The 13,612-nt window shown below is 49.8% G+C and overlaps 5 protein-coding genes across 5 annotated transcripts; all 5 read right to left on the bottom strand.

The window, feature by feature from the left end:
• Positions 1 to 155: 155 nt before the first annotated feature.
• On the bottom strand, positions 156 to 1,953 carry pgmA (phosphoglucomutase PGM2; the record flags this gene model as incomplete). The annotated part of the gene is made up of 3 exons (XM_043268863.1): positions 156 to 1,468; positions 1,516 to 1,817; positions 1,901 to 1,953. 3 exons carry the CDS (start codon positions 1,951 to 1,953, stop codon positions 156 to 158), a joined length of 1,668 nt encoding a protein of 555 aa, XP_043124798.1.
• Positions 1,954 to 2,638: 685 nt separating this feature from the next.
• Positions 2,639 to 3,266, bottom strand: Aspvir_005649 (oligoribonuclease; the record flags this gene model as incomplete). The annotated part of the gene is made up of 2 exons (XM_043268862.1): positions 2,639 to 3,157; positions 3,219 to 3,266. 2 exons carry the CDS (start codon positions 3,264 to 3,266, stop codon positions 2,639 to 2,641), a joined length of 567 nt encoding a protein of 188 aa, XP_043124797.1.
• Positions 3,267 to 3,839: 573 nt separating this feature from the next.
• Positions 3,840 to 5,753, bottom strand: Aspvir_005648 (uncharacterized protein; the record flags this gene model as incomplete). Its single annotated transcript, XM_043268861.1, has 3 exons — positions 3,840 to 4,277; positions 4,326 to 4,663; positions 4,718 to 5,753. The coding sequence occupies 3 exons, from the start codon at positions 5,751 to 5,753 to the stop codon at positions 3,840 to 3,842; spliced, it is 1,812 nt and encodes a 603-aa protein (XP_043124796.1).
• A 1,108-nt stretch (positions 5,754 to 6,861) lies between these two features.
• Positions 6,862 to 8,446, bottom strand: Aspvir_005647 (uncharacterized protein; the record flags this gene model as incomplete). Its single annotated transcript, XM_043268860.1, has 5 exons — positions 6,862 to 6,999; positions 7,053 to 7,351; positions 7,405 to 7,515; positions 7,567 to 7,979; positions 8,034 to 8,446. 5 exons carry the CDS (start codon positions 8,444 to 8,446, stop codon positions 6,862 to 6,864), a joined length of 1,374 nt encoding a protein of 457 aa, XP_043124795.1.
• A 435-nt stretch (positions 8,447 to 8,881) lies between these two features.
• Aspvir_005646 (uncharacterized protein) lies at positions 8,882 to 11,592 on the bottom strand (the record flags this gene model as incomplete). Its single annotated transcript, XM_043268859.1, has 8 exons — positions 8,882 to 9,629; positions 9,695 to 9,841; positions 9,895 to 9,952; positions 10,241 to 10,774; positions 10,833 to 10,894; positions 10,950 to 11,114; positions 11,174 to 11,279; positions 11,346 to 11,592. 8 exons carry the CDS (start codon positions 11,590 to 11,592, stop codon positions 8,882 to 8,884), a joined length of 2,067 nt encoding a protein of 688 aa, XP_043124794.1.
• Positions 11,593 to 13,612: the final 2,020 nt, after the last annotated feature.

The raw sequence follows: 13,612 nt of genomic DNA, 5'->3' as shown, positions 1-13,612 counted from the left end.
TTTTATCCTATGATGTGATGAGTGCTACTAATGACTTGACTGCATTTGATCTGGCACTGCCATAACTACTATATTCTATCCATGCTTAATTACTTGCTGAGTTCAAATTAACCGTCGTAAAACCAGCGCGGCTTGCTGTAGAAAATAAATAAAAATTAAGTCTTGACATCAGGGTCCTCCCGGCCGATGTACTCCTTGAACTTCAACAAAGACATGGCAAGGGCCACATTGTCCTTGAGGTAGTCCTGAGTGTTCATGCCGAACTTGCTCTTGTCGCTCTCGTACTTCTCAATGTACAGACGGATGGTGGCGCCGCTGCTGCCTGTGCCTGAGAGGCGGACCACAAGGCGGCTACCGTCGTCGAATTTGACATACAGACCTTGGTTCTTGGTCACGCTGCCGTCCAGGTCGGTGTAGGCAAAGTTGCCCACGTCGGCCACCTTGCGGCCGGAGACAGTGCTGCCCACGAAAGAGTCCTTGTTGTTGACCTTCTCGGACAGGTTGGCGATCAGCTTGTTAGCAGCGTCGCTGTCGACATTCTCGTAGTCGTAGCGAGTGAAAAAGGTGCGGCCGTACGTCTGCCAGAACTCGTTCTGGATCGAGGCAATGCTGGGGGTCTCGTTGGGCTTCTGCTTGGCGACACCGGCGATGATGTTCAACCAGGCGACAATGGCCCAGACACCGTCCTTCTCGCGAATGTGGTTGCTGCCAGTTCCGAAACTCTCCTCACCGCAGATGGAGATCTTCTTGTTATCGAACAGGTTGCAGAAGAACTTCCAGCCCGTGGGGACCTCGTAGCTCTGCAAACCCTGGGCCTTGGCAACCAGATCCACGGCGCCGGAGGTGGGCATGGACCGCGCCAGACCATAAACACCCTGTTTCTGGAACCAGGGGATGAGCTTGGCGTGGTGTGCGATGATGGCCAGGCTGTCACCGGGAGAGACGAAAGTGTTAGCACCGTAGATCATGTTGCGGTCACCATCACCATCGCTGGCAGCACCGAAGTGGACGCCCTTCTTATCCACGGCCTCGACCAGCTCATGGGCGTAGACCAGGTTGGGGTCAGGGTGGCCACCGTTGAAGTCGGGGCTGGGGACGCAGTTCATGGTACTATCCTGGGGCAGACCGAGCTCCTTGACGAAGATGTCCACACCATAGGGACCAGTCACACCGTGCATACCATCAAACAGCACCTTGAAATCCTTGTGAGTGCTTAGGAACTCTTTGATCAGGTCAAAGTCAAAGATCTCCTTCATCATCTTGAGGTAATCGGTGGTGGAATGAACGATCTCAACCTCCAGGGGACCATAGGTCTTGGTGCCAATGGTGGAGGTGTCGACATCGGGAATTTCAGCGATCTTGTAGGAGGTGAGGGACTTGGAGGTTTCGAAGATCTTGTTGGTGACGGACTCGGGAGCGGGGGCACCATTGCCCAGGTTGTACTTGATACCGAAATCGGCGTTGGGTCCTTGGAAAATTAGCGCTCGAATGTGACAGAAGAAAAGCTTAACGCACCACCCGGGTTGTGACTGGCAGTCAGCAGGATACCACCGGTAGCCTTTCTCACACGGATCAGGTTGCTGGCGGCAGGGGTACTGAGGATGCCATTCTGGCCGATCAGGAGCTTCTTGACGCCATAGGCAGCACTGATTTTGGCAATCTTCTGGATAACCTCAGGATTGTAGTAGCGACCATCACCACCGATGACAAGGAAAGCTCCCTCAGCACCCTCAGGGATGGAGAGCAGGATGCTGGTGACGAAAGCTTCGGAGTAGTGGGGCTGCTGGAAGACCTTGACCCTTTTGCGAAGACCAGAGCTACAATGAGGGATAATCAGCTGATTTGCTCACAATATAAAGGCAATGGTTATTACAAGGTTAATCAAGAAGAATATACTTACGTTCCTGGCTTCTGGTCGGCAAAAGGCTGGATGGAGACTGTCTGGACCGACATGACGTTGGTTTGTTTGGGTGACAACGTGGGGTAGAGGGGAGCAGTCAAGGAGCCTCGACAGTACAGAACAAGTCTGCAGAAAAGTAAGGGATATGGAAGTGGTTCAGTAGATCAGAAGTAACAGAGCAGAGCAGAGAAGAGAAGAAAGAAAAAGATTTCACCGACTTTCAAGGAGGAAGAAGAAGAAGAACAAGAAGCAGAAGCGCAGAGAAAACAGGAGTCTAGTCTCAGTCGAAGCGGAAGGTGGGCCGATCTCGATCACCACTGGTCGAGAGAGGGGCAACACAAGCGTCATTATTATGACTTTGGGAGTCCACGACAAGAAATAGTCTGGATATTGCCATACCAATGAGAGAGATGGATGGATCCATGCACGTAGGTAGGTAGTATTAGACCTGTTCAAGAGGCTTGCTATCATACAGCGTAGTCAACTGCATTGTGCTGCCAACACATCACAGCGATCACTTCTCCCAAGCATGGACCTTCTTCATGAATATACCTAACATCTCTTGAGAGCGCTAATTCCACTCCTTTGCTACAAAGTTTGCTCATAATCTCCTTGGCTCACCGAGCCAGATACATACTTGGTACATTGCTCCTAGCTAGGAGAGCTCTCGTCCGGCCAGCGGGTCATAGCACAGTACCATTAATCGTCAATAGTAGTAAAACCAAACCTAATAATAGACTACTCCCTAAACAACCTCTCCTTATAGAACCTCATCTCCTCAATACTCTCCAAGATATCCTCCCTCGCCAGATGCACCTCCTTCTTGGGCGGCACCTCCCTTAACAATGTCGCACCACCCCACCGCCTAGCCGCCTCCTTGAACGCACTCACATCCAGAATCCGATAATGCAGCCACTCCAGCACAGCCTTATACGGTTCCTTCGCGAGGAACATCTTGTCGGCGTGCACGCTGTTCCCCGCAAGCAGCGCCGTGCGCGGACGCGGCACGTATCGCTGGATGTAGGCGAGCAAGGACGCGGCCGCGGCGGCGGGGTTGGTCGTGGATGCGAGCACCGCGGCGGTGAGCCCCGTGCGACCGTGGGTGTCGACGCACCACGGTGACATGGACTCGAGGACGGAGCGGTCGTGGTGGATGATGGTTTCGAAGCCTTCCGGGTCGAGGAGGTTGAGGTTGGAGTCGGTTATGTAGCAGCAGATCTGGAGGATCGTGTCTGTTTCGGGGTTGAGGCCGGTCATCTATGATGTCAGTCAGTACTCCGTAGGAGTCGGTCTTAGGGATGCTGTTCAGACGTCTGACCTCGCAGTCTATCCAGACCAGAGGGTCTGCAGAGCGTTCGAGCGGCATCCTGTAATTGCTAACGGTGCTCACGAATCGTCCGCTTCGAATTGAGAACTGATGATTTGGATTCAAGAAAAAAGTGTTCGACTGCGAGACGCGGAGTGGAAGAAGTTTCCACATTGAAGCTGGAGCTCGACACCACATTATTTCATGGATACAATGGATACAGCAGATACAAACTGGAACTCTGTCTCAAAGTCCGTTGGTATATTGTCCTGCGAGTTCATAATTCTATAGTAAACCCCCATCAACAGCAAGTCAATTCACGTGCGATAATTCTTCGTCAATAAATGTTTGGAGAAGAAAAAGCCATCCCGGGAATGACGCTGTGGTATCCTCCGTCCAATCTGCTCCCGTCATGTCGGCATCAAGCAAAAAGGCCACCTAAATATAAATTTCCCAGCTTCGTCTGAGCAAAAAATACCTCCACTAGATAAGAACATAGTGCAAGAATAAATCCAAGTAGTGCATGTCATGCGCTCAATTTACGCCAGTCCGTCACGGTCATGAAAAAATGCCAGTGTTGCTGACCACAATGTGTCCCTAAGCTGTAGATTCCAAGCATCGAATCCCAATCACCTACAACTCTTCATCCTCATCTGGTTGCTGGAGTGCTGGTTGCTGCAGTGCTGGCTGTTGAAGCGCTGGTCCCTGTGCCTTCAGACTTCCCCCAAACGTATTCGCAGTCGTACCAGTCTGCGTTGGCTCTCCAGCGCTTCCCAGAGCTCCGCTGATCTCCTGGGAAAGCCCAGACTCCATCCGGCGACGCAGAGAACTTTCATCCGCTTCTGATACACTGGCTCGTTGCTTCTTCAGGGGACTACCCACAAATGCTCCATTGAGTGTATTCACAGCAGCCTTTGCGGCTTCTGCGCCTGCATTGCTGCTTGCGGGTGCATTAGGAGGCGTCGTCGATATGCTCGAAGTGGCTGGCGTCTCTCCCGAGTTCAGAGGGCTCCCAGCTTCGGCCCTGCTACTAGCGCCGGCCAAGCTTGCAGAAGAGTGCTGACGTTTAAGCTGCACCTGTTAGCATAAAGTACTCTCAATTACACCAGCGCGACTTACTTTGATCTTACGGACACCCTCCGCAAGTTCTCCTTGACGCTTTATATCTTCCGCGGTTAAATCATGGTTGTCTTCTTTGGCTTCCTCATCGTCTGCTTTGCCGAGGATGGAATCATCATCATCATCCTCGCTTTCCATGTCGTCGTCTTCCACGCTCTTGTTCTTCTTCTTCTTGTCCTTGTTCTCGGATTTATCCCGGAAATTAAGGAATCCAACTGTACCGCCAGGTTTGAGGGGACCGAGACTGGAGAAGTCGGTTTGCAACGATCGTCGCTTCACGGAAGCAGGAGTCTCCTGAGACTTGGGATCTTTCAGAATTCCCATTTTCTGTAGTTGTCCTGATAAACAGTTAGCCAAACTTTCCGAATAATCAAAGCGACCACGAAACATACTCTCTCCTCGGTACATGAAAGTAAAAATCGCATACGGCTTGTCAGAAGGATCAATGCCTGTAACCGTTTGCGTGCTGATTGTCTTGGGATCCAACGTCTTGGGCTTTGCAAAGCTTGTCGTGTGATCAATGTCCGCGTCGTTGCCCTGCCCGCCCTGATTATCCTCATCGTCGTCATGAGCATCAAATTGCGGCGAGTACTCTCCTCGTTTGATCTCCCCGGAAGCCAGTACCCGGAACAACGCAACTTTGATCTGTCCAGCAGACTCGGGGATTGGATCGTCGTCGGAATCGGAACACGACAGATCATCGTCGGAGACGTTCTCCAGAGGCGACTTCGCATCATTGCCATACCGCATGATCCCCTTGCCCCCCTTTGCCGACTTGGAATCCGTCTCCATGTCACCAGTTCCCTCGGTGGACTCGCGCTTCAGTCGGCGTCTCTCCATCTTCTGCCGCCTTCGCTCAATCCGGGCAGCGACATCCTTGCCTTCCAGATCCAGCCCGTTCAACCATCTCTCCAATCCGACCTCACGAAACAAAAACTCTCGCTCTGCAAGCCCACCTCCTTCGGACTCGGGCACGCTCACCCATCGCGAGTTGACCCAAGTCTCCTCCCCTCTCCGGAGCAATGTAGCGACCTCTTCTTTCTGCCGGCCATCAAAATAAATATAAGCTGCGACCGTTTCATTCGGCGAGTTGGTCAAGGGTTGGTATGGCGCAACGGCACTGGAGTACTGCCCGCGTTCGCTTGTCTGCCCGGGGAGGCCCCCCACCACTTTAGGCTTCGGTGAGGGGTTGTCCGGCGTCGGTTTCGGCGTCGAGTACGGGACATCCTGGCCGGGATTCAGGAGCGTGATGGAAATGGCAAAGGTCGACTGTTCGGGTTTCCCGCTGGCGGAGTCTGGTAACTTGGGCGGTGGTACGGGGATGTAGCAAGCGATACGTGATGCCCGAGACTGGCGTTGAATGGAGTACTCGGGAATGGGGCCGTCCGGAGTGTGTATACTCACGGCCAGACCCTTGAAGCATGGCATGACGGGAGGGAGGAGGGGGGATGAGGGCAGAAGAAGGGAACCTCGTTACAGAGACCCGAGAACCAGGACCAAGCCGACGAAGATCGGAATCTCAATGAGATTTAGTAGAGGGGAGAAAGTAAAAAAAACCAATAAGAAAAAAGAGATGGTTGGGAAGATCGTGCGTCTGTGAGCAGAGCGATAGCTTGGATGTGGGCTGCTGTGGAGGCGGTCAAGATAGTACGTAGTGTGGTTAGTTGGGCTCCTAAACAACGATCGCCCGGGAATGATCGAATCCTTATAAAGAAACAGTGACTGCGACTCGATCGGATTCTCCAGCTGACGGGAATAGATCGTCTAGTCAGTCGAGGTGATTGCTTGATCAAACATCAAAAGGTACCGACCCCCTGGGACTCAGCTAGGTCGCTGATGATCTACCCTGCTGCTGCTGTCAGGGCTTGGTTCGTGTGCGGAGAATGGCAGGAAGGGGCAGTGGAATGGGGTTCAAACATACCAAACACAAGTTCCTAGGAAGTATCGGTACGTATCAGGCGGTGGACGAGATACCGTCCAAATGATCACTGTATCAGCCACAGGAACATGTGATAATTTGAGGCAAAAGTGACTTTAACAGGTGATGAACAGTGAACGAGGTTGTGATGCGAGGTCCGCAGTGGAGGCCCCCGATGACGATTGTCCGCTTGCTTTCCGTGGAACAGGTTCAAGTACCTGTCTATACCCACGAGAACCTCCGAGGCAAAGGACTGCAGCAAAACAACGGAACTGCAATAAGAATATGAGACTGCCTGACCTTCAGGTGACAGCACTCTCAAATACCGGACTCGACTATGGTTTATTACATGGCCATGCTGTCATTACTCGGAACTCTTGAAGTGGTCATCAGTCATCAACGTCTTCTGGTTTGCTGCTGCGGTAGGTGAACCAGTTATTCCAAGAATTGACTACATGTCCCTCCCTATAAACGTGACCGATGGTCTATATCCACCAGTGTGGAATCATATATACAACATGCGAGTGAAACAGGCCACCCATAGCATTTCAAGCAGTAGCATTGCATGACCAGCATATCATACAAAACTTCTGCTGAAAGAAAGCAATTTTCCAAGAGCTACCGTCGAAACACGACTGCATCATGTATCGCAATCCATCCAGTTGCCGATACACGGTAGAGTTGCTTGGACTGCGGAGGGTTCCTCCCAACACTCAGAACAACCAGTTCTCGACCATCCAAACGAAACAAGAATCCCTAGATCAAAGTCAGTAGTCGGCTCCAAACTACGAGCAACTTAGATGACGCACTCTCCCGTGTTGACTCGGGGGTTGAATTGGAAACCACATCTCCGGATTCTCTAGCTCGGTCAACACCACCAGTTGAGGAAGCCGAAGGTACTCCAGATGAGCAAAGCCAGCCAGTTCGGCGTGTATCAGTTCATGGAACTTTTGTTCCAGATCAATTAGAACCCTCGCAGGAACGAAATGACGGATAACTGGAGTTAGAATGTCCCAAAGATCTGAGTATCCGACTTCACGGGCAATCTCGACGGCCGTCAGATCCTGGTAACGGAACTCGCCTTTGGTCTTCTTAGTCGGCAGGGTTCCTAGCATCATTGTCAACGGATTCAGCGTAGTTTATATAGGAATAAGATCATACTGGAAGCCCCGAATCGAATGAGTTTCTCTACCACCTTCTTCGGCGCATTCATATACGCCGCCTGGTGCAAAGGAGTCCAGAGGCTCAGTCGGTGGAAATCGTCTTCTGATCCTGTCCAGAATTAAGCAGCCATCACTCAATGCACTCCGCGGAGTCGCATACTTAGACGGAAAGAATTGCACCATGACTCGCCAAAGCGGCGTCTCCCTGTGTCGAGTGAAGACAACAACCGATGCCAGTCTCCCCAGTATGCGGCGTCGGACAACCGCGCTCTCTCTTTGAGATAGGCCGGGTCCAAGTCGGTCTTGACGACGTTTCCGAGCCACAGTGCTGGTTTCGCGGGATTGGGAGAAGGTTGGCTTGATATCACATTGGGGGACATTTGCTTTCCATCTTTATGCGATCCCTTATGTGAGCTATGTCCCTTTTTTTCCTGCTCGGAAGAATGTTTCAAGCCCAACTCATTACTGTCTTGACTCAAATGAGTCGTGCCAAAAGCTTCAGTGATTTGTGACCATTCTTCAGCACGGCTCTTCATCGTAATGATCTCATTCTCAGTTACCACACTGGACTGACTGTCGCGCCCATGTCAGCTTCAGATACACGGGACCTTTCTTAAGGACTCATACGCTGCAATGAAAGTTAGGACTAGGTTGAGGTCCTTCTCGCGAGCCTCAAGCTTCCCGACCAACGCGGTGACATCGGTCTTGTAGAAAACCCAGCTGAACTTCATCCAGATTTCGGAATGCTTTGAGGCATCCGCGATCTTGTGAACAAACCCCAGGATCTCGTCGGCAGTTTGGCGGTACGCACTATCATTGAAAGATAATGATATGGATCGTTCGACTGGGTTGGATAACCGGCTTGTGAGTGACCGAAACAGTTCCAGGTATAGGCGTACCCTTTCGCAGCGACTCATCAGCTCGATGAGGGCTTCTTTGGCGCCCTTCATCGTTTCAATAATATCCTTAACGGTGTTCACGAGGTTCAGGAAAATGCCTGCCACATCTGCTGCCAGCTGGGTAGCCGCTATGGGATCCATCCTGAAATAACACGTAATGGAATTGTTTTGTGATAAGTTTGTCAAGGAATAGTGAGTATTTATGTCGGATTCTTGGGGAGGTCAGCCCGTACGCTTCCAGAGGTGGGGAGAAGCGTTAGCCTTGTAGAGTGGGCTGAGCTGAGATGCCCACCTTACTGTCTGACACACAAACCAACATGGTGTCGATCGACTACCATTTTGTGTTTTAAGGCGAAAGATCGTTTGCTTTAGCAGCCCATCTTTACAAAGGATGAGGCGATTCTACCAGTATATAGTGCTAGTCATCGCTTCAGCGAGCTGCCTATACAATATTGCAGAAATATATATCCTTGCTTTTCCACATCCACACTCACGATCCGCCATTGAGGTCGATATTTCGTGTGCCAGATTCACTATTGCGTATTTAGATATTGCTATGATGATGGTATGCAATATTCATAGCCCTCGCCGTCGCGCCTCTTCCATGGCTACGTTGGCCAGGTCGGGAAAGTCCCGATTCAAATTACTGAAGAGCATTTCGGCCTTTCGCCTCCTGATCTGCTCAATCTGGGATTCAAATGCAGTGATCTTTTCAAGCACTTTAGCATGCGACTCCACCAAAGAGAGCTCAAGAAGATCATCCGCATATCGACGAAGAGCGTCCAATCTCTTCTCCAAAATAAGAATACTCTCTTCACTTGTAGAAGAGTTGTTTTCTCTTGAAGAGTGATCGCGCCGGTTTGATATCTCAGGAAGTGCAGCAGGCTGGTACTGTGTGGCCTGATTGCGAGAGCTTCCTTCAGCCGCCGCACTCTCATCCCGGCTCTCAACCAGGTCACAAATTCGAAGCTGTCCTTTAGGCCAAGGATTCCCATAAGAATGCACTCTGGCGAGATGTATATTTGGTTGAGCAGTGTCTCTGCTCCGTAAGTTGTCTGATTCTGATCTCACAATGCCAGACGGTTGAGTGTCCTCCGTAGAAGAAAACCTGCTGCGGTCCAGCAGTCGTTGCTCGAAGCCTTCGCTGCTGTTTGGTCTAGGCCGTTTTCGCCCTTGCAGAGAGATGGCCGTCTGCGAAGGTGTTATTTGTGGCCCTGCGCTGGCTCTCTTTCCTCTCTTCTGATCGAACACATTGTCTACAAAGCCCATAACGCGGCCTCGGGGATCGGCAGGCTTGATGCGGGCTCTGACGGGTTTTTCTTTACTCTGATATGGCTGAGCAAAGTGGCAACATCTGCAGTTGCACCGTTGAGAACACTTTGGGCACACCCACGGGCCCTCTCTTCGGAGCAGAGGAATGAGATCAATATCAAAATGTCTGTAGAGACCACGGAAGCAGAAGAACGCAGAGCACTGGGAGCACGTGATCCCTTTCCACACTGTATGGTTGTCTCGGCACAGATGGCAAAGGCGTTCCTGGCAAGTGTCAATTGTTGAGTTCAAATTTGTTGAAATGGGGTCGTACTTACCATAGACTGTCGTCGAGCATCTGTCGCAGCTCTAGCCAAAAGACCCAGAGATTTCTGCCTATGAATGACTGGTCAGCTTCGTGGGACTTTGTGCTGACAAGCTTTCAGCCGGGATAAGAGGATTAGAATATCGTAGGTACGAGTCTTAAAGTCAACACAAATACTTACTCTGCTATCCTCGGTTTTGAAGGGGATAGAAAATCAGTGTTCTTCCGGGTTGCATCGATTAACGCTTGACAATCTTCTCTGGGAATCAACTCTGCCCAGGGATAGTCCGTAATATGTTTGCAACTTCGCCCAGAAACAAAGCAAGGCAAGCATAAGTCGAAATCCCCGCACTGCTCACAATGCAAATGCCGATTCCAGATAGTCAGTCCACAATAATTGCATTCCACCACGGCACCTTGAGTATCCACAAGCTTTACAGGTACATTTGACCCCGTATCATCATCGTCGACCAGCCGCTCGAAGATCTCCAAAAGGAGTTTCAGCTCCTTTGCGCTGAGCGTAGTAGGATCTCTAAGTGCATGTAACGGGATCAATGGGACTCGGCCGGTGTCTGTATGGCATTGCCTTTGATACGCGGGTTGGATGTAATCAAAGAAAGACACCACGGAAGATGTATGCATGATATTCCAAACGACCCTGGTAACCATTGGACCGATGTTCCAAACTTGGTGTGCAGTTGCTGATGGATAGACAATCAGATCGCCAGGTTCTTGGTAGGTAACATAGATGGGAAAATCGGCTGACCGTAGCTGCGCGATCGAAACATTGGCCCAGTCGGTATGCGATGACTTTCCCAATTCCTCCATGTAAGCGTCATATTTTGTTTGCGATTGTCTGTCAGTACCGAAGCAGATTGACCCTGGCTGACGGTCTTTGAACGGTTAGTTTGTCCTTCCAAATGTCCCGATAATCGATTCCGAGTCATTTACCTTTGGATTCAATCACGAGATTGAGAGCAAGTGTCCCGCTAAAGCATCTATGAAAGCCGGAACTATAGTGATCGCGTCAGTTATGCATTCCATACAGCATTCGAGACGGTCACATACAAAGATCCCTGGGTTCCGGCATACGCCATCAAGACCTCTGGCGCAATTTCTCGGGGCAATACTCGGAACAAGTCCAAAGAACCCAAGTGCTGCAAAGATGATGGTAAGATGGCTCTCAAAGCTTTAACCCACTCATCCGGACACTGAAGATCTTTTGCATATAGACTGAACATGCTACTAGTCAGAATAATGTGAAGAATCGAGAAGCTGGTCGGTCGACATACGATTCTCGGATACTGCTACTTCGCGTATGGTCCGTCTGACACTGGAAAAGATCCGCAAGCTTCATACGCACATCTCGTCCCGTCTGACAGTTCCTCACAGGTATTGCTGCAAGCAATGAGTCCATGTAAGCATCTAGTACATCAAAGTAGTGGTATTCAATTGTTGACGTACATCCCGAGGAAGACAGGTCTACCAGGCTCTTGCTGCTCAAAATGCCCTTGTCCCAATTGTCGAGCTTGTCAAAGCCATGAATAATAAACGGTTTTTCTTCCTGCAACCTGCGTTCCAACCAGTCATTGGCTTCTTTGTGATTTAGGTCACAGAGGCCATGAACCGAGAACTCGGAAAAGGGGACAAATGGTTTTCCGGAGCGCAGGAGATCTTGCACGGAAGGGGGGTCTGGTGGGGTGGAATTCATGTTAGAACAATTATGAGCGGTGCATTTCACCCTCTAATTAATTATAGGGTGATAATAGCATCGCATATGGATGCTGAGCTCATACGGAGTAGCGATCCTCATCTTCTATCTCGGAAACCAGAATGGATGTCTAACTAATGCACGTGATGCGGAGCACGGGAAAGATCTAGCCTGATCAGGTAATTAGCTATGGAGACCAAAGATGATTAATGAGTACAGCACGGCCACGACCTATAAGAGTGTAGAATTTTCCACTGAAAGTTTTAGGCGAGGTTCAGCCATTTGTAGCGCTTTTCTCTACTTGTAGAGCGTCCCCAATCATGAACAGCATGCAAGAGTGGAGTGTCTTGCCTTGATCCATCCCGATGCCTACAAATGCCTCCACAATGAGCATAATAGCTGCCAGACAATCAGATATTCAGAGCGCAATATGCCTTATTCAGGTTTATTGGTATATGAGCAAATTGCAGTTCGTTGAAGACTCATGCAGAAAAAGTATGAGAAAAGAAATTGTTCTGCTGACTTGGTTTGCCCTATGCTTGTCAACCACAATCCTAGCTCCCCAGAGGGTCAGTTGTCCGAAAGTTCCAAACTCTCTGATGCCAAGTCATCGACAGCGAGTAGATTGATTCCAGATACATGAGAAATGTAAAAACGGTGATGATTAAACTGTGGACTGATTTCTGGGACATTAGAGTTGGCTCTTGGACACCAGGTAGAGCTTGGGCACAGGACTCACCATTCGATGAACAAATATCCAATCCACTATCCGATTATTAGCAGATAAGATCAGAATCCTGGCAGTCAAACGAAGAGCGAAACCAGAAACATCCTGAAAAAGCCAGAACTGCACTCTCCAGTCTCCAGTCGCGTAGCGGGTATGCCCAGTCCCGTAATTGTCTCCAGCATAGTTGAATACAGCGTAGATCCCACCACCTGAGCCTTGACCTATTCCTCCCCTTTATCTGACAATAACGGTTTATGGCAGCTGAGAGGTTATTATCTCACCAACGTCGATATCTTCTGCTCGCCCACTTTCTTGACAAGCATCATTGTAGAGGTAAATATTATATCCACTCTCTAATATTTCCCAGTTTTGAACCTTAAGTCTGACTAGTTAAAGGAAGAAGTCACCTTGGGAGCAATATGGGAAAGATACCCCGAGTCCCCGATATATACTGTACAGACATAGAAGACTTTTAGTAGGTAGGGCTACGCTCGTGGGAGAATCTATGCCATTACAACAACAATAACCCAAGGCAAAGGACATAGCCGCATAAGTACCTTAGCTCCAAGTACAGATAGGATGTACCTAGTTGAGATCCATGCCTAATCACCAACACTATTCCCGGCCAAATAGTTATGCTGCAGAGCAGTTGGATAAATATGACAGCTATCTTGCATAACTGTTATCAGGCATGGTTATCGTTAACCTTTTGGCCCTACGAGCCAGAAGGGAGTGTCTCATGAAGCTCCAGAGAAAGAGGTAGAACCAAGAATGTATTGTTCCGGGATGAGCTTGCGTCAGTATTACTGGATATCAGTGAGGGTAGAATGCAACCATGAAGCACAATAGGCCTAATGTCTAGTAAACCACGCGCGCATAGAAGATTCGAATTCCCTTTGAAGTCGAACTCCGAACAGCCTGTTTTCAGAAGGGATCTACTCAGCTTCCAGAATCGAGACTGGAGAGCTCCAAGGACGGATCTTAAGATTGAAGAAGGTCATGATCGTCATTGTCGAGTTTGGCAGCCTCGAATCGGAAGCAGACCCTGACATACTACTTTCAAAAGAGACTTATGAGGCATAGATATCGACCATTGAGCTTGCTTGACCTGTTAAGCCGCAGTTCAGTCAAAGGCCCAGAGAATACTACAGCTAAGTAGTACGCAAGGCTTCCAAGCACCATACAATCCATATCGGCAGGATCAGCATGCAGCCTTACCCTGGTAAGTATTGCAGGCATCTGACTCAGAGTACTTTTATCTTTCTTTTACTAGCCTCGAGTTCACCATGTGCG

This window comes from Aspergillus viridinutans (assembly GCF_018404265.1).
Source record: "Aspergillus viridinutans IFM 47045 DNA, scaffold_3, whole genome shotgun sequence".
NCBI lineage: Eukaryota > Fungi > Ascomycota > Eurotiomycetes > Eurotiales > Aspergillaceae > Aspergillus > Aspergillus viridinutans.
This window is presented reverse-complemented; position numbering and strand designations above follow the sequence as displayed.